At 54.7% G+C, this 22,510-nt stretch overlaps 1 protein-coding gene across 2 annotated transcripts in view; it reads left to right on the top strand.

The window, feature by feature from the left end:
* Window positions 1–22,510, top strand: part of CAMK2A (calcium/calmodulin dependent protein kinase II alpha) — a 64,938-nt gene that overhangs the window by 27,420 nt on the left and 15,008 nt on the right. Inside the window, exons 4-15 of one of the 2 annotated variants that reach the window (XM_055325114.1) lie at window positions 2,750–2,804; window positions 3,653–3,718; window positions 3,840–3,912; window positions 6,824–6,926; window positions 8,250–8,333; window positions 8,464–8,558; window positions 9,817–9,939; window positions 10,316–10,399; window positions 11,868–11,910; window positions 14,345–14,385; window positions 19,006–19,038; window positions 20,034–20,082. In XM_055325114.1, coding sequence (XP_055181089.1) covers window positions 2,750–2,804; window positions 3,653–3,718; window positions 3,840–3,912; window positions 6,824–6,926; window positions 8,250–8,333; window positions 8,464–8,558; window positions 9,817–9,939; window positions 10,316–10,399; window positions 11,868–11,910; window positions 14,345–14,385; window positions 19,006–19,038; window positions 20,034–20,082 — 849 coding nt within the window. The remainder of the gene's footprint in view (window positions 1–2,749; window positions 2,805–3,652; window positions 3,719–3,839; window positions 3,913–6,823; window positions 6,927–8,249; window positions 8,334–8,463; window positions 8,559–9,816; window positions 9,940–10,315; window positions 10,400–11,867; window positions 11,911–14,344; window positions 14,386–19,005; window positions 19,039–20,033; window positions 20,083–22,510) is intronic. The other variant, XM_055325115.1, reaches the window with a different exon arrangement.

The raw sequence follows: 22,510 nt of genomic DNA, 5'->3' as shown, positions 1-22,510 counted from the left end.
AGAGAGAGAGGTAGAGACATAGGCAGAGGGAGAAGCAGGCTCCCTGAGGGGAACCCGACGTGGGACTTAATCTCAGGACCCCGGGATCACAACCTGAGCCTAAGGCAGACGGTCAACTACTGAGCTACCCAGGTACCTCAAGGAAAGGGTCTTTTTAAAAACTTCATCTTGATAGACTAATAATGCAAGTTTATTGTAGATAAGGGAGAAGACAATTTTTAAAGTATCTTCTATAACCTTGCCGCTTAGAGCTAATATTGTATGATACATATTTCCATAGGATATATGATATCTGTGCTTTCTCAAGTGTTTCTATACATTTTGTCTCAGGTCAGGTTTTTTAGAAGCAGAGCCTAAGGCAGGGATTCAGGTGCTTGTGATCTAGTGAGGCTGTGCTTCCAGGGGAGACCTGCAAGGGATGGAGTAAAGCAGGATAGAAAAAGGGAAGGAATTGACCAAGGATGTGGCCTGAGGTCAAGTCTAACTTTGACCTGATTTCAGGTGTGTGTACAGGGTGCAGTGGGGAAGCCTCTGGAACATATCCGGTTAAGGGGTTGTCCCTCCTTAAGGCAAGGAGATTGGCCCTTTGCACTGACCCTGCCTCCCCACGTCAGTCAGTCATTGGCCGAAGGCTGCAGATAACCTTGTACACTAGGTGGCTCCAGCCACAGGGGGCAATTCTCCAGCAAAGGGGGGTAATTGTGAGCGGTTAGCAGCCAGCTCTCCCAGCAGCTGCAGGATGGCTGTACCCTCTTACAGGAGGGAACCTGGCCAGGGTACCAATACAGGGTTGCCAGATTCGGCACACAGAATATACAGGATGCTCATTTCAAAACACACACATATACAGGTCAAAAACCAAGCCTACTTTTGCTCTGAAATGCATTAAAAAATTGAAATAGATTAATAGATAGAGGAAATGGTTACAAACGTAGTAAAAACAAGTATAAGAGAAGATTAATGATAGAAGCTAAGTGGTGGGTACATGGGTGTTCACTTGAGTGGAAGCTTGAAATTTTTTATATTAAAGTGTTGATTAAAAAATTAAAGAAGATTATATATTATGTCCTCTTATGGAACCTGCTTTTTAGTTTTGCTTTACAATATATTTCAGAAAAACAAACAAACAAACAAATAAACCCGTACATATAATATATTTCAAATAGGGGCACCTAGCTGGCTCAGTTGGTAGAGCACATGACTCTTGATCTCGGAGTCATAAGTTCCAGCCCCACATTGAGTGTAGAGCTTACTTAAGAATAAAATAAAATATATTTAAAACATCTTTTGGGGGCAGCCCTTAAATATATAAATCTTAAAGAAAATTGTGGGGCACCTGAGCATCTGCCTTTGGCTCAGGGCGTGAACCCAGGGTCCTGGAATCAAGTCCTGCGTCAGGTTCGCTGCAGGGAGCCTGCTTCTCCCTCTGCCTATGTCTCTGCCTCTCTCTCTGTGTCTCATGAATAAATAAATAAATAAAATCTTTAAAATATAAAAAATTTAAAAAATTGTCTTGCCATCCTTCTCCATCTCTGGCCACGTTCTCTCCTCTCCCGTAGTAGATATCTACTCTGGTGTGTTTGATACCTGCTTCTCCAAACTTTATGTGCAGATGGGAGAGCCATGAGCCATTGAGGGGACTCAATACTGAGGCAAAAATGCATGCACATGGCAAGATTTCAGATGGCACCAGGGCTCACAGTGAAAACATAGTCTCACCAACCCCCCACCTCTACTCTCCCGATTCCCCTCCCCAAGGTACCTCAATGCCCACTTTTTTGTATCCTTCCAGAGAAGCTTATGACATAAACAAGCTTAAACACAACTTAAAAAAAAAAAGTACTACGCATGCTGTTTTGTACTTTGCTTTTTTTTTTTTTTTGTACCAAACAACATAATTCAGAGATGATTTTGAACCAGGAGATACGTAACTGCCGTGTTGTTTTAACAGCTGCGTAATCTTCTGCTGTGCAACGTATCCTAATTCTCTGAGCACGCACCCCGCTCTGTGGACGTTTTTAGGCTGTGGCTCAGGAAAGGATGTGAAGCAGTCCCAGGAGAAAATGCAGTTGGCTGGCAGGGTCCAGCCCCCAGAATCAGCCCCCCGGCCTTGGGCCCTTCCTTCCAGAATCTCAGGGGGTAATTTTGGGAGCTCTGTTCTTGGTAAATGAGGTATGAAGAGGTGACAGTTTCTCAGCACGCCTAACTCAGGGACCGCTGTCCCCCCACCTCCACGGGCTCGCTTATCTCACACCTGGATGCACAGCAGGGTTCTTCCCTCAGGCCGGCACTGGGTGGACACCGACCGTGTGCCTCATGGAATTCTCACAATGAGTCTGCAGGTCCGGGAGTTTCATTCTCATTGTCCAGGGAAGAAATGAGAGGCTCAGAAAGGTACAGCAACTTGCCTGAAGTCACCCAGCTAGCAAGTGGCAGAGACCCCAGCCACAGGTTATTGCCATGATGCCAGCCTGCCCAGCAAGGAGGCTGAGGGTTGGAGGAAGGAAGAGGCCAGACTTTGACCAAAGCAGGGAGGGGTCTTTCATCTTGAAACCTGGGCCTCCTCTGATGATGCCCAAGGTCAGTGAGCCATCGTTCACCTGGCGTTTGTCAAAGTGCCTGTCCTCTAGCCTGTGCTCAGTGACTGGGAAATTGGAATGTTGGCCGTTGGAGGGGTGAGGTGAGAGGGCAGGAGTGGGCGGGAAGCCAGCTTCTGGAGGTTAACTGGCTGCCTGGGCCCCTCCCACAGTCCGGCTTCACGACAGCATCTCTGAGGAGGGACATCATTACCTGATCTTCGACCTGTGAGTTTGGGCCCACCCTGGGATGTATGAGGGCACTAGGGGCAGCCTGAGCAGGGATGACCTAGCTGGGTCCCTTGGCCTGATTCCCAAATGCCCCCCCTGCTGGGCTGAATTCCCTCCTCTGAGACAGAAGGTTCCCGAATGTGGTAGGCCTGCCACCCAAACAGTGCAGGTGGGTCTCCCTGAAACGCCAACACACGCTTGTTACTTCCTTGTCACATCATTTTGTTTCTATTTGTGGCCAGCGGTGCTGGCTTTCCATGTCTAGTGGCAAAATACAGTTTCCTTTTGGAGTAATTTTAAAGTTTTGAAAGCCAGTCAACTGAATGAAAAACAATGAAATGATAGGTTCTTGGGTTGGCAGAGAAACTCAGTGAAGACACTGGTCCCATCTGCAAAAAAAAAAAAAACAGTTAATAGTGGGGAAGGCTCTGCATGTGTGGGTATATGGGAAATCTCCATGCCTTCTGCTCAGTTTTGCTGTGTGCCTAAAGATACTCTAAAAAATAAATTTTATTAAACAAACACACAGCAACAAAAATCCCAGTGCCTGGGCTTCCAGGAGCCTAAGGAACCTAAGCGTCCCAGCCCCTGTCCTAACTCCAGCCTGGACCCAGTGGGAGAGCAGAGCAAGTGGTGAGAGGGAGGGAAGTCAATGGAAGGGTCAGCTTGGAGTCAGGAAGAGGTTTGTAGCAGGAGGCCCCCACCAGGGTCCCTGGGGTTCCTCTCTTTGGTCTGAGGTTCCGAGGTCCCTGGGTACCCCCAACCCTTAGCTTCCTGGATACTCTTCCAGAAGAGGCAATACGTGGAGCCTCTGTGGGAGGGTGACCCTGTGCCTATCTCCCCAGGGTTACTGGTGGGGAGTTGTTTGAGGACATCGTGGCCCGGGAGTATTACAGTGAGGCTGATGCCAGGTGAGTGCCAGGTGTGGCCTGGCAATGGTGGCGGGGGGGGCGGGGTGTCTCCCTTACTGGCTTCCCAGGTTCCCGGGATATGCCTGCCTTTACGCGGGGACCCTTCCCTTTCTGTCCCCAGCCACTGTATCCAGCAAATCCTGGAGGCCGTGCTGCACTGCCATCAGATGGGTGTGGTGCACCGGGACCTGAAGGTGAGTGACCCATCCTGGGGTGCGGCTCACCCAGGAGCCTGCCCCTCTGCCTCCTGCCCTGCCCTCCACCTGTGAAGCCAGGGGCCTTTAAGTCCCCTGAGTCAAGTGGGCAGGGAATATCTACCCCACTGTTTAGATGAGGGTGCAGGGAGGAGTATCTAGGCTTGGGATCCAGTCTCCTGACTCCCAGGCCCATGTGCTTTGGGCCAGACCAGGGAAGATGTAGTTTGGCTGCCAAGGCCAGCTACGGCAGGGTCCAAGGCCCAGCTAGGCCACTCTCTGGTGGCAAGGCCTCAGCATCCTTACAGTGGAGTTGCCATAGCAACGTCTGCTTGGGGTTGCCGAGGATGTCAAAGGAGACAGCACAGCCTGTGCACAGCCTGGTGCACAGAGGCACTGTGATTCTTGTTTCTGGGTCTCTGGCAGGTGGGGGGAGAAGAAAAACAGGCCCTGGGGCCCTCAGGGTTCCTCCTCTTCCCACCCGAAGGAGAAGAAGGACAGTCCTAAGCAGATGTGTGCCCGAGGGTTGGCCTTGCCTGGAGTCAGCATGGACTCCTAGCTCTTCTTGGCTGAGCCTCAAGGCATTGAGGCTGGTAGCTCACAAATTACCCCCAATTTTCAGAGCAGGAAACAGAGGCCTAAGGAGCCTAAGGGACTTGCCCAAGAATATGCAGGTCGGTTGTGCCTAAGCTAGGAATGGAGCCCGGCCTTCTGAGCCCAGATCCTGTTCCTGGGGTGGCCATACAGATCAAGCCTCCAGCCCAGAGCAGCCCCAGAGCCACTTGGGCAGCTTTGTTGGACCTCCTAAGTCTTCTGCAGGCTGTACCTCCATCCCCACCCTGGATGGGACCTCCAGGCCCTCCTCAGCCTGGACACCCTCTCTGAACACTCCCCCTGGGCATCCTTCAGAAGGTCCAGGTCCATCTCTGGGATGCAGTGCTCTGCCCAGAACCCCTACCCACCTCTGACTGTCACAGGGGAGCTCCCTAGGTCTCAGTCTAGACCTGGAGGCAAGTGTGCCCTCCAAGAGGGTCCCGGCCAGATGGCAGGGCAGTTCTCCCAGAGGGCCTGTTCCCATTATAGCTACAGCTCCTGCACGGGAGGAGGAAGGAGGAGAGGCAGCACAAATTTAGGCCACTCTGGATAGATTAATTAGTGGCATATTCATCAAATCAGGACAGGGCGGCTACCAAGACCCAGCACACTTTGGGAACACAGTCCCCAGAGGATAAAAGAGGCCTTCACGACAGGCAGATGGAGCTATATTTGTTTGGGTCTTGCCTAGCTTTGGGCAGTGAGAGGTCAGATGTGGGGCCCCCCTCAGAAGTCCCAGTGAGAAGGGGGGGGTCAGAGGAAATCAGCTGTCTCCAGGGACTCAGAACCCATGCTCCCACCCCACCCCAAGCCGTGCTAATGCTCATGGAGCATGTGGTGTGGGCCACTGCCAAGTGCCCTACGTGGATTATCATGACTAATCCATGTGCCACCCCATGAGGTGGGCTTTATCCACTTTTCTGAGAGGAATCTAAAGCTCGGAGAAGTGAAATGGTTTTCCCAAGTTCCATAGCATGGAAGTGGCGGAGCCAGGTCTTAGGCTAGGACTACCCAGCTGCAGAATTCACCTCGACTCCCCTCTGGCCTGTGCAGGGGATTTCCTGTTCTCCACACCCAGCAGAAGACAGCTGTCTTCCAGTCCCCAGAGGCCAGGTGGCACATATGGGGCCCCCATCTCTCAGCCCGGAATGGTTAAGAACATGGCTCCAGAGCCAGACTTGGCCTTGATTCTGGCTCCGTGCCTTATCAGCTGTGTGATCTTGGTCAAGTCACTTAACTTTTGGGGGCCTTAGTTTCCTCATCTTTTTTTTTTAAGATTTTATTTATTTATTCATGAGAGACACAGAGAGTGGGAGGCAGAGACATAGGCAAGAGGGAGAAGCAGGCTCCATGCAGGGAGCCCGATGTGGGACTCGATCCTGGGTCTCCAGGATCACACCCTGGGCTGAAGGCGGCGCTAAACCGCTGAGCCACCCAGGCTGCCCTAGTTTCCTCATCTTTAAACGTATGACAAATACTTGTTAAGTGCCTGCTATGAGCTGCCCCCTGCCTTAGGTGCTGGTGATAGTGGCTGACAGACAGATAAGGAGCTCACTGTCTATAGAGGTGACAGTCAATAAACAAGCACATAGACACATGGGGAAAAACTTACAAATTGTGATATCTGTGAACATAACCACCAGTCACTAAGACAGAGGATACCTGGGGGCTCCTCCTTTAGTCATGGAAGGATTCTTTGAGGGGGTGACATGAAGGTAGGAGCAGATGAAGAGAATGGGCCAGCTTTGTGAAACTCAGAGAAGGAGCAGATCAAACAGGAGAAACAGGAAGTACAAAGGCCCTGAGATGGGAGCAGGCATCAGGGACAGATGGGACAGTTTCAGAGAATGCAGGAGGCCACTGGGAAAACGGGAATAATAATGCCTATCCCAAATGTTGTTGAGGTGATAAGTGAGGTGATATATGCAAACTACTCAACCTGGTGGCTGGCACACAGTAGCGGCACAATAAATGTCACTCCTTTGTCCTTATTGCGGTGGTGGCTCCCCCCACCCCAGTTCCCTGCCGTTGCATCAGCAGGGAAGGAGGGAAGGAGTAGAGGCGAAGGAGGGGATGGGTGGTAGAGAAAGGGTTGTCCTGTTGCAGGTTGTCCTGCATGCCCTAGGGTGTTCCCCTCTTTGGGGGCCGAAGCTCAGGGTCCTGTGGCTGGGACAGGAGGTGGGGTCAGGGTACCTCTGGGCTGTCCCACTGCTCCTCCTCCTGTAGGCTCAGGGCCCCAGAGTTGAGGCTCTGAATCTGCTCACTGTCCTCTGGCTCTTTCTTCCCTGATTTCCCTCTTTTCTCTGGTCCTGGGAAGCCGGAGAATCTGTTGTTGGCCTCCAAGCTCAAGGGCGCAGCGGTGAAGCTGGCGGACTTTGGCCTGGCCATAGAGGTAGAAGGGGAGCAGCAGGCATGGTTCGGTGAGTGGGGGCAGGGGACGGCAGGGGTGTCAGGGACCAGCCTTGTGTTGACGCGTTGAGCTCTAGGAGCCCCCCTGCCCTAGCAGGGACAGGCAGGAGATGACTTGCATGAGCCGGGGCTCAGGGAGCAGAGGTCTCACCGCACTTAGCCTCGGGTCGGTGGGTGTTGCCCATCCTATCTCCATGGGGGTCAGGGGCAGGGATGCGGTTACCATCAAAACAGTACACGGCTGCTCCGCATGCGCACACGCCACCAGTGTTGGCTGGGGGCTTCCATGGGTTCCCCTAACGGCCTGGGTGCCGTGCCAGAGCCAATGGTCCTGACTTTGCGAACAAGGAACACAGAGGCTAAGAAACTTGGAAGAGTTCATGGGAAGTTAAAAGCGGCAGAGCCAGCCTTTAAGCTCAGAAGAGCCAGCGTACTCTGAGATTTTGACATAATTGAGTTCTTTTCAAAAAGGAAAACTTTTTGGTGGGTGCTATTGATCAGTGGTTTAGAGCCAGAGCTCTGGGTTCAAGTTCCGACTATGCCACTCAGGAGGTGTGTGACTTGGGGCGAGTCATTTCACCTTGCTGAGGCTTCGTTGCTCATCTGTAAAATGGGGGTGATAACAGTGGGTCCTCAGGGCTGTGTGAGGAGTAAATGAGACCAGGTGTGGAATGCTCAGCCCGATGCTGAGCACACACACAATAAATAGTGCCTGTTCTTATGATTACTTGTTAAAGTACTTTGGGTGCCCGTTTATTTCAAGTGATCCTCGAAACACTGCTGGGAGGTAGTAAAAGGAGGAATCCTTAATCTCTCATTTGACAGATGAGGGAACTGAAGCCTTGAGGGAAAAGAGGCCTCCCCAGGGAACATAGGGCAAAACCAGAGTTAGAGGCAGGCCTCCTGCTAGCCCAGGCCCAGCTCCTAGAAGGGTAGGGCGCGGGCAAGGGTTCTGCTCAGTCTTTCCGGGCATGGCAAGGACATTTTGCCTAGAGTGGCACCAGCACTCAATAGTGGCTGCGGGAGACCTGCTAGAAGTGTATGATGCTGAGTCAGGACACCACGGGAAGGATTCTGGGATTAATCCATGACTTCTGCCATAGGCTCTGGAGTGGGGGTGGTGACAGGTGCACTGTGTATTTGTCCACCCTGGTCTAGAGGCTTTGCTGCCTTGCCAGGCCAGAGCTTCCTGCCTTTGACCCACTCTGGGAGGCGGAGAGTGTTTTCCCCATCTCCAGGGCAACCCCATCCCTCTTCCAGCAGGATCTTGCTCTAGGTTGCTTACATGCCAACCTCTGTGTGTGTGTCTGCCTGTCTGTGTGTCTGGGGAGCAGGGTTCGCAGGGACGCCGGGATACCTCTCCCCAGAAGTGCTGCGGAAGGATCCATATGGGAAACCTGTGGACCTGTGGGCCTGTGGTGAGTCCATCCCAAAGCCCTCTCATCACCCTGGGTGCTTGCCCCTCGGGTGCCCTCTCCTTCCCCATTCTTCCTCTCTTTGTCGCTCCTCCTCACAGAAGGGTAAGGCTTCTCCTGGTCCTTTCCCCAGGGGTCATCCTCTACATTCTGCTGGTTGGGTATCCCCCATTCTGGGATGAAGACCAGCACCGCCTGTACCAGCAGATCAAAGCTGGCGCCTATGATGTGAGTGTCCCTCCTCTCTCTGGCCTCCCTGTGGTCCCTTGTGTCCCTTTTGATGAAAGCCAATACCAGGGAGGTCAGAGACCTAAGCTGTCTCCCTCCTGCCCTCCCAACCCACTTAGGCCCCCTGCCACCCTCTAGTTGTAGGGTGGGTGGAGTTTGAGGGCTGAAGGCACACGACCCCACCTCATGGTTGGGCCTTGGTGTGATGGCATTCAGCCTGGGGCCCCAAAGGGCAGAAGCATCACCAAGGTGGGGTGAGCGGTAGAAGGTAGGCCCCAGAAGCCAGACCCCCTCCCTCCCTCTCTCCCTCCCTCTCTCTCTCACACACACAAATAATAATGCACATACAAATAATAATAGCTAACACAGCACTCTTCTAAATGCTTTCTACATTATCAGTGTTAATCCTCATACCCAGCTATGACATAAATAAGATTATTATCCCCCATTTTACAGAAAGGGAAGCTGAGGCACAGAGAGGTTAAATAACTGCATAGCTAAGAAAAGGTAGAGCTGGGATTTGAACCCAGGCAGTTCGGCTCTAGTGTCTGTGTTTCTAATGACTGAGCTATGCTGATTTTCAATAAGGCTGATTCTATCAAGCCATGTGCTATGTGTTTTATATCATATTGAACCCTCATATCTTTAGGGACAGCTTGAGGGTCACATGTCTTGTCCAAAATCACACAGCCCAGGAGGCAGAGCCAGGACTTGGGCCAAGCCTTATTTTTTGTTTTTAAGATTTTATTTTATTATTCATGAGACACACACACACACACACACACACACACACAGAGAGAGAGAGAGAGAGGCAGAGACTCAGGCAGAGGGAGAAGCAGGCTCCATGCAGGGAGCCGACGTAGGACTCAATCCCAGGTCTCCAGGATCATGCCCTGGGTCGAAGGCAGCACTAAACCACTGAGCCACCAGGCTGCTCATGGGACAAGCTTTCTGACTCTGAAGTGTGGCCTATAACCACTGGCCTACTGCTCCCCAGATAAGGCACAGCCTCAGGAAAACAGAGGAAGGCCTCCTTCCCCTCTGGCCACTGCTCTGATTTGTCCTGGGGGCAAAGGACCCTGACCCTCCTCTGGTTCCAGAGGGGCCCCTGCATTGAGGATCCCAACTCCTCCTGGTTGTGGATGCCCAGTGGATGGGCAGTAGGACCCCTGCCTGCTCCCCTGCCAGTCAGGGGCTGGGGGATCGCAGGGGTGGCCTGGGGTAGGCTGGGCAAACCTGGCCCCTCTGCCCCTTCCAGTTCCCATCACCAGAATGGGACACCGTCACCCCGGAAGCCAAGGATCTGATCAATAAGATGCTGACCATCAACCCATCCAAACGCATCACGGCTGCTGAAGCCCTCAAGCACCCCTGGATCTCGGTGAGCCTTCCTCAGCAGGGCCCTACCAGGAGAGCCTCCAGATTCCAGGGTCCAAACCTCCATGGAATCCTGGCCTTGCCCCTGGCCCCTCAGGCCAGCATAGGGTCAAGGTGGCTTAATCCAGAGATGCTACCTTGCTCTGGTTCTCAAGGGGAAGTGGAAATGGGAGGCCTTCTGTGTTGGCATCCTGACTGGAGGTGCTCCTGGCATGGAATGTCTGGTGCCAGGGATGCCAAGCACCTGCCGTATTTACAATGTCCCCTAGAACAAAGATTTGTCCCCTTAAGATGCCAACCACAGCTCCATAAGACGCCCTGCCGAAGGGCCTTTGGGAGGGCCTGCCTCCCACTCACACACCTCTCCCCACTTCCTCCAGCACCGGTCCACCGTGGCCTCCTGCATGCACAGACAGGAGACCGTGGACTGCCTGAAGAAGTTCAACGCCAGGAGAAAACTGAAGGTAACAGGTGCTCGCCCTCCATGGCCCCCGGACATGGCATAGCTTGGTTGGGTCTCCACAGAGGCTGAGAGACTCACTCACAAGTTCTCTCCTTCCTTGAGTCAACGAGCACTTACTGAGCACCGACTCTCTGGGCTGGGGAGTGAGCATGTGGAAAGGACAGACAAGGAACCAGGACATTAAGGGGCAGTGGTGAGTGCTGTGACGGGGCACACCCTGAGGCTGGAGGTGACCACAGCAGGGCCGCGAGCCGGGCCTGGAAGGACCAGGGCAAGCATCCCAGGAGGCCTTGCTGGGCAAGGTGCACTTAGGCGGACGCCCAGAAGGATAAGCAGGCATTAGCCATGTAGAGTCAGAGTGGGCAGATGTTCCACAGAGAGAAAAGCTCATGCAGAAGTCTGGGAGCGTGAGCTTGACCCCATAGGGGGCCTCTAAGTGTTTCAGCGTGGCTGGCGAGAGGTTCTAGGCAGTGAGATGGGACTGGGCAGGAGACTGGGAGGTGGGGGTGGGTAAGAGGTCCTGCTGCCAAGCACTAGAGAAGACAAGCCAAGAGACAGGGACAGGGGTCACCGCCCAGATGAAGCCGCAAGGGGACCCAGGTGGGCCAGGAGCTGCCTCTCAAGCAGATTGTATGTGGTCCCAGGGCTGTGGTACCCCCTGGCCTAGACCTCGCCAGGGACCCCATGAGCAGGTAGGAAGAGCAACTGAGGGGGTTCCAGCCTGCTGGAACAGAGAAGCTGCCAGAATGCTGAGTGACCGATCCTGAGGCCCCAGCTCATTGGGAACCTTCTCACCAACTGCTCCCAGGCCTGACATGGTGGCTCCGGAAAAGACATGGGCCAAGGGGGTGGTGGGCAGCATGATGCCAGGAGAACTAAGTCCCACTCCACCTCCCCACGGGGAATGGTCACAGAGGGTATCTCAAAATGTCCTAAAATCATGGGCTGTCAGACTCAGAGACTGTCTAAATCAGACAGCACCAGGACCAGAAGGGCCATCCTTGGGCCCCTTGTTGAGACAAGAGGCTTTTTCATGTCAACTGTCCATGGCTGTGAGCCCAGGAGCCCTGGGGAAGATGAACTAGTGGTGAAGTAAGGTACTGAGTGCCTGGGTGGAGGGGGAAGAGGGTGGCCCCAGGAGGGCAGGGTCTATCGTCCTTGGCCTTTAGAAGTCCCCACCAACAGGTGTCTCCGAGCCCTTCTACTACCTCTGGCCAGGTCACTGGAACCTATTAATATCTGCTGCTAGGATGGCCCTGTCCCAGGAGCTGTGCCAGCTCAGGCCTGGCTCACCCCAATTTCCCCAGGGAGGCAGGGATGGTCTCTGGGTCATGGGTTGAGGGCAACTGGATGAGCAGGGCTTTGGCTTTGTGTCTCAATGCAGCATCTGCCTCCTTTCCCCCTCCCCATTTCTGTCTCTCCTCTTCCCTCCAACTTCCTGTCCCCCACCCCCCTCCTTATCTTTGCAGGGAGCCATCCTCACAACTATGCTGGCTACCAGGAACTTCTCTGGTAGGTGGTGGGACCTCAGAGTCCCAAATATATCCTGCACAGGTCTGTTGGGAGCATTGCCCTGTCAGATATCTATGGGGCCTCAGGCCAGGAGCCTGGGAAGAGTGAGGGCTACAGAGGACTTTAAGACTGGGGGCTTGGGTCACCTGCACCCAGAGGTGGCGGGAGCTGAAAGGTCAGCAAGCCAAAGGCCCACGAGGAAGGGTTAGAGGTTGAGTCTGGCTCCCCAGCCTCCCAGCATTGCTGGGATTCTCAGGTTGGGCCAGCCCGAAGGGAAACCTCCCGCATATTGGGGTATAGGTCCAGGGAGGACTGAACCAGGGCCAGGGAGTAGCAATATTCCTGTTTGCTGCTGGTACTGAGCCCTGTACTCAGCAGTCTCCATGCTTTCACCCAGGTGGCCTTTGTGACAGGGCAGTGGGGGCCTGAGAGAGAGGCAGAGCCTGCTTTCAGTACAGCTTTGCGCCACCCCAGAGCAAGTGCTCTTAACCAAGATGGGTCATCAGAGAGCCCGGGGTAGCAACCTTTGGCCTTGGCCAGAGCCGACTGGTTAAGACAGGGAGTACCCAACGACCTGCAGTGTGTAGCCCCAAAGAGAAAAAGGAAGGGATTAGTGTCATGGCTTAGCAAGAAGCTCCCCTTGGCACATTGGAGAGCACCCAGGCCAGCCCCTGCCAGAGGCTTCTCTCTGGGGAGACCGGACAGCTGACAGGGCAGCTGAGCAGATATAGCAAAGCTCACCCGAGGGGCCCTCTGACTGGGGCTGCTGGGCCAGCCAGCTAGGGCTGCTGTGGACATGTGGCCGGTTCCACAGCAAGGGGTCGGTCTGGGAAGCTATGGCTCTGACTTTGCAGGGAGTTTACCTGCCAGATTAACCAGCTGGAAGAATGAGACCCAGAGGCATGAGAACTCTGCAGCTTCAGATTTGGGCTCGCCCCACCGCATTCTCCCCAGACAAGGATCCTACAGTTCGTTCCTTCGACTGAAACATGAGCCACCCAGACAGTCAGAATCTTTTTTTAACATCTGAAGTGCCCCTGGAAACTCAGAGCTCCCAAAATGGTGCCCGTGGGTCAGTTTCCATCTCTTGATGGGCTCATGGGGACCAGGGGTGTTTTTAAAACAGCGGTGCTTTTGAAAAGAGTCCCCAGCAATTACAAATGAGATTTCACAGAAAAACCCAGTTTTCTGTCTTTTCTTGAAATTCAGAACACGTGACCTCACAGAACCTGCAGTCCTGCAGTCGTGGGCTGGAGCTGAGAGGGCCCCCTTGAAGCTGAGGGGCGACCACTCCCCCTGTTCCACTGCACACCCCAGCCCGGCCCACGAAGCTCACAGAGGATGGACAGCCATCCCTCTCAGCTTCGGGATCCAGAGACACCCACCCCCGCATTTACTCTGCAAGAGGGAAACTTGCCTGGAAGGGTCACAGGTGGACTTGTGAGGGGGACTGGGAGGCTGGGCCAGCATGAGCCTGTCCCTCAGAGCCTCTGGGGCATCCAGGTCCCGTGCCTCCCCTCTTCCCAGGCTCACCATCCCCAGGCCACCGGGAGGAGGACTTACAGTGGCTACACATTTACTGAGCATCTACTGCATACACGTCAAGTGCTGTGCTAAGCACTTTAGAGATACCCTGTCTCCTTTAACGTAAGGCAATTGTTTGTGGTCTGAAGCAGCCAGATGCCAGACGCTAGGCAGGGCTGGGCATCCATGCCAATTCCTGGCCGTGTGCGGCCCTCTCCAAGGGCCCTGGCCAGGAGGTAAGGAGGGAGAGAAAGAGGAATGACAGAGGCGGGGCCTCCCGAGGGCTGCTCTGCCTTTCCCAGCCACCACGGAGCTGCCAGCCCAGCCGTGGGGCTCTGAAGTTTGAGGGGAGGAGGCCTCTGGAGGGGATGGGTGCTCTGGCAGGGTGGGCCCCTGAGCGGGGCATCTGCTTCTCCTCACCGGCAAAACAAGGCCCGCAGCTGTCCAGAGTGAGTGGGCAGGGCTGACACATGACCTCGGCAGCAGCGTGGGGCTAAAATTAGAGCGGGGCTGGGGCGGGGAGGGAGAAGCCAGCCCCGGGCCAGGCAGCCAGGCCTCCGGGTTGGCCGCCACCAGCCCGGGCGGTGACCGGGATCCAGAGGGAATCCCCAGGCTGAGACACTGACCCCACGGGGCTGGGACGCATCGGTCACCTCCCGCAACCCATGGGGCCCGAGGGGCACGCTGGGGCTTGCTGAGGAGCGGGGAGCCCAGGCCCACCTAGCGGGCACCCCCAGGCCTCGGCGCCAGGGAGGAAGGAGGAGCAGGAGGAGGAGGAGGAGGAGGAGGTGTCCCGCGGATCGCTGAGGCGGCTCCGGCCGTCCGCCGGTGCCCATGCTGCTGCTCCTCACCCTGTGGGCCTCGGTGCCCTGCCTGGTGTTGGTAACCCTCTACTTTTTCTCCTTCGCAGGAGGGAAGAGTGGAGGAAACAAAAAGAATGATGGTGTGAAGGTAAGCCCCCCGGGGGCCTGGCAGGGCCGGCATCGGGCGGCAGCGTTTCCGCCCACAGGGCCTGGCTTGCGGGGCTGGGGCGAGGCCCAGGCCTTGCCCATGGTGTTCCGGGCAGATGGGGCAGATGTCGTCCCTCGTGCGGCCCGGGCCGTCCCCAGGATTGGGGGGGGCAGGAGGGGGAGGGGGGGCGTTAAAGCAGATGGGCGAGGCAGGTGGCCTGGGGATAGGGCGGGCGCCCAGGCAAGGGGCAGGTCTGAAGGAGATCTCTGTGGTTCTCCAGGATGGGAGGACCGGAAAGTGAGGGTACAATGAAGAGACAGAGCTGATCGTGACCCCTGACCCCGTGCGCACCCCAGTCCAACCCACAAAGCCCATGGAGGAAGGATAGCCACTCCTCTTGGCTTTGGGATTCAGAGACACCCACCCTCCCCTGTCGAGGCCTGCCGGTTCAGTGCCAAGAGTCCCCTCCTCCCCCAACCCAGGCCTGTCCTCCATCCCCACCCCTGATGCCCGAGCTACTTCTTTCCACACCCTGCTGACCCCTCCTTCCCACCTCTCTCTTCTCCTCCCTCTGCTCTCTGGGGCCTGCCCCCCCTCTCTGCACCTCCCTTCTCCCCTGCCACTGGCTTGCCTTGTGGGTTCTCCTCTCTTGAGACCCTGCCTTTTTCTGGGCTCAGAGCCCTGACTGGCCAGGGCCTCAGGGCTGGGCTGTGCCCAGGATGCTGGAAGGTGTGGGATGCTGTCCAAACACAGCCACCCAGGTGGGCTGATGGCTTCATGGCTTCGTTGTAGTGCTATTTATGGTCTCAGGCCACTGGCTTTGGTTTGGGGGTTGCATGGGAGGGGGGTCTGGACTGGGTGACTGACTGAGGGCAGGATTTGGGCCTCCCCATTGCTTTGAGCCTTCCAGGGGCTTGAGTTTCCTCATAGGTACAATGGATGCGGTGGGAGGGGGGTAGACTTCATGATTTCTAAGATTTAAGCTTTAAAAACAGAAAAGAAAAGAAAAAGAAAAAGGCAATAAAACTCTCTCTAATCCCTTTTCCTTCTCATCGTGGGTACTTGAAGAATACATAAGTATTTGTTTATCAGCCAAAGTCAGTGGTTTTCAAACTGAACTTCTTGGAGTCTGAACGTTTTGGGGAGGCACCCTTGGCAGCGGATGGGGTAGAGTAGGATAGTAAGGAGGCTGAGCAGAGAAGGTTCTGGGCTTCGCTCGCCCACTACAGCCAGAGCAGCTCCGTGTTACAGACCTCGCAGTGGTTAAGGGAGCCAGGGCAGACTTAGCGGAGCTGGAAACCTCAGCCGGTTATTTGAATCCCTTGAGCCTGTGTTTCCTCATTCCATCGAATGGGGGTAAAAGGGATTCCCACCTCCCAGGGCTATTTGTGAGGATGAAGGAAGATAATAGGCATTGAGGAGTTAGCAGGGGTACTGGCGTGGGATACATGCTCATGAGATGCTAGTCAGCATTGTCTTTTCTGTTTTCTAGATTGGACTTTCAAGTAAGATTCCTCTTGAAAACAAAGTTTGATCAAGGAAGTATTTGGCAACACAGATCTAAAGCCAACCCAGTTTAAAAAGTTAACCCACGCTTATCCCAAATCCTATGATGGAGTCCAGAACTGAGCTCTGGTTCACTTGCTGTTTTGGATTACCCATGAGTCAAATTCTCTTCCCTGTCTAATTGGAAAGGGTAATGGGGGGAATGTGCAATTTGAGGTTGGCCCAGTTTGGAGCAACTGGGGCCCTCTTGGCCATAGTGTGTAGACACTGGGGGTGCTGGGTTCCCCAGGAAAAAAATCATATTGGGAGTATAGGACAGAGGCCACAGGTGCCAGTGGGCTGTGGCCCAGGTCAGTGGAGGAGGAGGGGGCAGAGGGTGGGCTACGCCATCTGCTTGGCTCTTAGGTGTGGCCCTGGCAAGGGCTGACATGCAGCCACTGGGTGTGAGGTCAGGGCCTCCCTCAGGCTGGGTCTTGGGGTGAAGCTCTCTTCTGGCTCCTCTCCAGGCAAGGCCAAGAGGCAGAGGCTACCTGAAGGCAAGGGCATCACCAAGCGTGGTGGAACTCTGGCCAGTCATTGCAGGGCTTACCAGTGGGCACAGCAGAAGAGAAAGCCACTCTTTCCTGCAGCAGCAGGACAGACCCCGAGTGACTTCTCAGGGTGGCGCAGGTGTGGATGAAGAATAGTTTCCCCAAAGGCTATTCCTGGCAGACCGTCTCTTTGCCCTTTATGGGGGTGGAGAAGGAGGGAAGTCCAGCTGGAAGACGACAGCAACCAGGATTTGGGGAGCCCAGCCTATAATATGTCCCTTTGGGCAGGGGGTTCCATCGTGTATTTCACTATGAATGACGCTGGACCTCAAGCCAAGAAGCCGTGGGTTTGCAGGGTCCCATCTTCCCCTCCTTTGGAGACCTGGGTCATCGATTTTGTGCACCTGGGTCATCTGTACAAGGGGAGAATGGCAGGTGTTCGCTGGGGCCAGTAAGGCTCGCACCGGAGTGGGCCTTGGGGAGTCCCACCAGGCCCTCCGGTAGCCTATCCATGTTCAGCCCCCATGGGGAAGTTCGTATTCTTCTTACAGCTTGGTCCCTAGAGACACCACCAACCTCGTCGGAAGCTTAGCTGGAGGCCCAGTGATTGCTGGAGGGAAGATGGGCTGGTTGGAGAGCAGAGCTGCAGAGTACTGTACTTTATGGGCTTTTCGAGACTAATTTTGACTCTATTTCTACCGGCTTCGCTGACCCTAGACCCATGCTTCTCCACATGGTTCTGAGACATGTGACTCTACTTTTGGTGAAAGACCCCGGTCAGTGTGGGGTTATGATTAGTATCGTCATCATCCGTGATCCAGGGAAATGGAGTCTTTCTGTTACTGAGGAGTGACGGCCCCCTCCCAGCCACCTCTAAGCCCCTACTTCTCTGAGGAGCAGCTGACTGCTCCCACCCCTCAACCCCACTCACTGCCCCCTGTTGGTGTCCCATCCGTGCCATCGTGACCCCTTTCCCCCATGTCCCATCCTGTCACTGTATGTTCGAATCTGATGCAGTCTCTGCTCTGTGTTCCCTCCTCGTGTCCCGCCTGGAACCCTGGCCCCTGTGTTCCTCAGGTTTTTGCTGATGGAGAGCTGGGAGGGCCTATCCCCTCCCACGTACGCTGTGCCCAGCCGGAAGTGAGGCCGAGCTAGGGCTGGCTGCAAGCTGCTGGCGGTGGGACTCACACTGTCTATCCAGATGTAGGGACCCGGAGCCTTGATGCCAGGCAACGCCCAGTGAGCCCCTTCTGCTGTTTGTGGGAGGCTCCAGGCCCTCAGAGGCTCTGGATCTTAGAGTCAGAAGGCCCAGAATTAGACCTAAGGATCCTCAGAGAATAGCCAGGGCCTCCCCCGGGACAAAGGCCCACCCTGAGGGCATCTCAGGTCCTTTCCCTGCTCCTCCCCCCCACAGCACAGCAAAGAGAACAGCCTCCAGGCCTCTCAGAGGTGAGCGTGTCCGGGAAGGATGAGCCTGTGCAGAGCACTCAGGCCTGGAGCCTGGAGGCCTGGATGGAGGAGAAAGCCTGCCCTTGGGGGTTCCAGCCTCTGCTCCGCTGCCGGCTAGCTGGGAGACCTCGGGCGGTCACTGCCTGGCTCTGGGCCCCAGCCTCCCTTGCGTGCAATGCAATGCAAGGGCCAGTCCTAGACCCGCAGCCTTCCCTGAGGGCTGATCTTTACGACTCCCAGCTTAGAGTGAGAGAACGAGAAGACAGTCTGCATGTGTCCTCTCTCTTTCTCTCCTTCCCTTGGTTCCACAGCCAATAATACAAACGAAGCTGCAAATCCTCCAAAAGCTGGACTAGGAGGGATGGCAGGGCCCAGCTGTGCATCTGGCCATACCTCAGTTTCTCGATCGGTGTAAAGGAACTGAACGGGCCTGTCGCCAGGAAGCTGGGACCACAGGCAGGGTTTCGAAGGCCACTTAGAGGACTGGTTTCCACACCCAGGCCTGCTTTGAAGTTACCTGGGGATACTGTTTAAAATCCAGATGCCCAGGCCCCACCCCAGACCTAGTTATGGAACCCCTTGAGGGGGCCTTGTTATGTTTCTTTTCGACAAGTTTCCCAAGTGACTATGACAGTCAACCAAACCAGGAGAGGGGCTCTTTCAGTAGAGACACATGGGGAGGCTAGGAGGAGGCACTGGGCCTCATCTCAAGACCTGAGCAGCCTTTTGTCCTGTCAGAGATTTGGCTTCCAGAGGCCTTAGGCAACTGGTATCCAAAACCTAGGATCTGTTTCCGCCATCAGGGCTTGGTGTAGAGGAAGCCCTGGTCCAGGGGAGGCTCGGCCTGGAGCTGCTGGTCAGATGGTGAGCCCCAGGTGGCTGTGCATGAGGCCCCCCACAAGAGCTTCGGGCTGAGAGAGGACCAGCCCTGCGAGGGCAGCTCTTGCTCACGGCCCTGACTTCTTGCCCCAGTGCCACGCTGGCAAGGGAGGGACTGTCGAGGATGACCCTGAGGCCCATCATCCTTCCAAACCTCCCCCTGTCATCCGTTTCTCTGCTCCCTGCCGTTTCTCTGCTCCCTGCTGTTTTCACTCTGTGTCTTTTCCTGTCCCATCTCTTCTCCTTGTTTTTCCAGAAAAGAAAGTCCAGTTCCAGCGTTCAGTTAATGGTGAGTGTCCGCCGTCTCCCAAACGCCGGTAAAATGCTGGGCCTCGAACCCTCGCTCCTGCCTCCCTCCTGCAGGCTGCATTGGGAACCCGGGGCGGGGGAGAGGGTGCTCAGGGCATGCCTGGTACGTGTGCCTTGTGTGACAACATGTGTGTTGCGTGTGCGTGTTGTTTGCGTGTTTCTGTTGACACCTCCCACTCCATGGCCCAGACCAGCAGCCTGGCAGGTAGACCAGAGAACGCCCTCAGGTACGCAGGTTGATTTGAAGCCCATCCCACGTCCAGCCCTTGGCTTCTTGCTTCTCCCCGCCCTCTGCTCTGGAACTCATCTCAGGGCTTGATTTGTGCCAGTTGCGGCGAGTGGGGAGGCGGGGCTTGGTTTGGCCAAAGGAGTGGGCGCCAGAGAGGCCCATCTTGAGCTTCTCGACGCTACCCAGGGCCCGCCGGTGGCAGAGGAGGCACCAGCCCCTGCCTCTGTCTAGGGGTTCCGGCGGTGGCATGGTGGCCCACATCCCTCTTCTTCTGATCCCATGGCTGTCTCCCCCAGGTGTGTGGTTTTTCTCCCGCTGAAAGGCCCAGCCTCTCTCACACTGGGTCTCCCCACCTCTCTCTCTTCCTCTCTGCCAGTGTGTGTATTCCTTCCCTGTCCTGTGGCCACCATATGCCTCTCTGCTCTTCCACACCCCCTCTTTGCTCCCTCAAGCAGACAGGGCCGGGGAGCCCTCCCAGCCCTTCCAGAAAGGCCAGGGTTCTCCTTGCATCCATCCCTTCATCCACGCCCCCTGCCACCAGCCACCTGCTTAGCTGGGCCCTTCCCCTCCTTAGGCTCGGAAGTCTGGCAGGGTTTTCAGGGCAGCATCTGGATGGCAGAGCCGGTGAGGCTTACAGAAACCGGGCCGCAGCATCAGCAACTGGGGCAGGGGCAGCCCCCCCAACTGGCCGTGCCTCGTCCCACTTGCCAGCTGGGCCTCACCGGCTCCTGTGTTCTCTTTGGCAGGAATCTTCAGAGAGTACCAACACCACCATTGAGGATGAAGACACCAAAGGTAGGGGGGGCCTTGCCTTCAGCGTCTGGGCCCCCCGGGCCTCCCGGCAGGCCCCCTTCACTGACAGCTCCGGCTTGAAAGGGCCCCAGTGCCAACCGTGTGTCCTGCTCCTCCGCAGAGACCCGGCTGTAGCCCCTTGCAGACTGGGCACACTGCAGGGCACTGGTTCCCTGCGTGAGGTACTCAGTCCACCAGTGGTGTGCACATGGACTTTTCTTATTGTGGGGTGATGTAGGTAGTTTAGTACACTTTTTTGGGGGGGGAAATGAACATATTCAAGTCACAGATGTGTCATAGGGGTATGTACATTTTCTTTTTGAATTTTCCAAAAAACGAGTTGATTTTAGGGGCACCTGGCTGTCTCAGTTGGTGGAGCATGAGACTCTTGATCTTGGGACCGTGAGTTCAAGCCCCAGGTTGGGCATAGAGCTTACTTTAAAAATTAATTAATTAATTAATTTTAAATTAATTTAATTTAATTAAATTAATTAATTAAAATTAATTTTAAAAATGAGTTGATTCTAGAAACATGAAGTGATGACAGGAAAGGAAGAGAAAGCAAAAATTCAGAAAATCCAGTTGACTGGGGTACAAGGAGCATTGCCCAAGACCAACCCCGACGTGCAGGGGTTACTGTGGCCAGTGGCTGACAGTCCCCAAAGGGTTTCTGATGGATGAGGGAGCAAAACTCCAGATAACTATGACCAGCTAAGAGCAGAACGAATGAGGAGGGTGTCAGGGAGAGTGCTGCCTTTTGCGGGACACCTGGTGTGCGCTTTACATTTACCTGAGCTGGGAAGTAGGTTCTGTGATCAAGCCTGTTTTACAGCCTGGGAAACAGAGGTTGTATAAATTGGCCCGAGGTCCCCTACCTCACAGGGTGGAATCAGGATTTGAATCCTGGAGCAGTGTGGGTCCGGGGCCCACCTGGTAATGGTGCCTCAAAGGCTTCGGTGAGTGGCAAGCATGCTTGGAGTTGGAGGAGGAAGGGTGAGTGTCACCGTCTGCTCAGGGGACACCAAATCCTTGGGTGAGTTAGTGATGTCCTGTGGTTCTGCCCACACCCGCCGTCCTTGTCCCATGGGATAGGGACACTAGCCTGGGCGGGGCTGGGTGGGGGGTGTCTCACACTCAGCACGTGTGGGAGACACCTGGGGAGTCTCTCCAACCTAGAAAGGCACCACTGACCTGGAGGGATTGCAGCTGTACCAGGGTAGACATTTCTCTGTTTAGATGTTGGTCCCTAAAAGAGTACAATGGAGGGGCAAAGAGCATTTTATTATTACGTAACAGCTATTTTTGCACACAGTTGCAGTTCCACCTTTAAAGGCAGTTTGACACACTGAACACCGTGACTACCTCCTGACTCTGCCCAGATGCCTTGGAAGTTCGGCCTCACCCTGTGTGTGTCCCTATGTAGTCATTCTGAGCAGGGCGCGGGGGCGGTCACTCTAGCACCACAGCCTGGCGTTAGAGCAAATCGGTCTTGGACGATGGCACCAGAGACGACCTTTATTAATTTTTTAAAAAGATTTTATTTATTTATTCATGAGAGATGCAGAGAGAGAGGTAGAGACATAGGCTGAGGAAGAAGCAGGCTCCCTGCAGGGACCCTGATGCAGGACTTGGTCCTGGACCCCGGGATCACACCCTGAGTAGAAGGCAGACGCTCAACCACTGAGCCACCCAAGTGTCCTTAGGGACAACCTTTAAAAACTGATTATCTTGAAGAAAAACTCCTGTTGGGGTCAAGTGTGCATTCTAAGTCCCTCAGGTACAGTTTTCCAACCACATTCCCAGCCCTGTGCCTGTGGACTCTGATTTGTGGTGGCTCAAGACACGGCATATCCAAGACTTTCCCCATATTTGACGCTCTCTGTCCTTGTGACAAGAGGCGCTGGGATTTTGAAAAGACTCGTTGTGGCCTCATAATGCTGGTCTCAGAGCAGACAGGGATCATAGAGGTGAACTGGCTCTGTGCTTCTTCACTGCAGTCCCTTTGCTGGGTGACCTTAGACAACTTACTCTACCTCTCTGAGCCACAGTTTTCCTTTAGTAAAGAGATGACAACAGTATCAGTCTCAGAGGATTGCTGTGTGGATGAAATGAGAGGCTGCGTATAAAATGGTCTCACAGTATTTGGCACTGGTAATGGTTTAACACATTTTAATTTCTTTTTTTCAAACTGGAGCTTATAGCTGAATGACAGGAAGCCATATGAAATTTTTATGGAGCATCCATGTTACTCAAAGGTTATTTTAAGACAGATGGTTATATGTTAGAGAAATATTTGGAAAGGTATGCAAAATTTGTCTGTGTTGTAAATGTAAATGTGACCCATCGAAGACACTTTCCACCTGGAGTATTGGCTCTGGGTGGCATCCCTGAGGCCCCACATTTGCTGTCACCATCCTCTGCTCTAGAGAGA

Source organism: Nyctereutes procyonoides, unplaced genomic scaffold (genome assembly GCF_905146905.1).
Source record: "Nyctereutes procyonoides isolate TBG_1078 unplaced genomic scaffold, NYPRO_anot_genome, whole genome shotgun sequence".
NCBI lineage: Eukaryota > Metazoa > Chordata > Mammalia > Carnivora > Canidae > Nyctereutes > Nyctereutes procyonoides.
The sequence above is the reverse complement of the archived record's forward strand: the minus strand, read 5'-3'. Positions and strand labels throughout refer to the sequence as shown.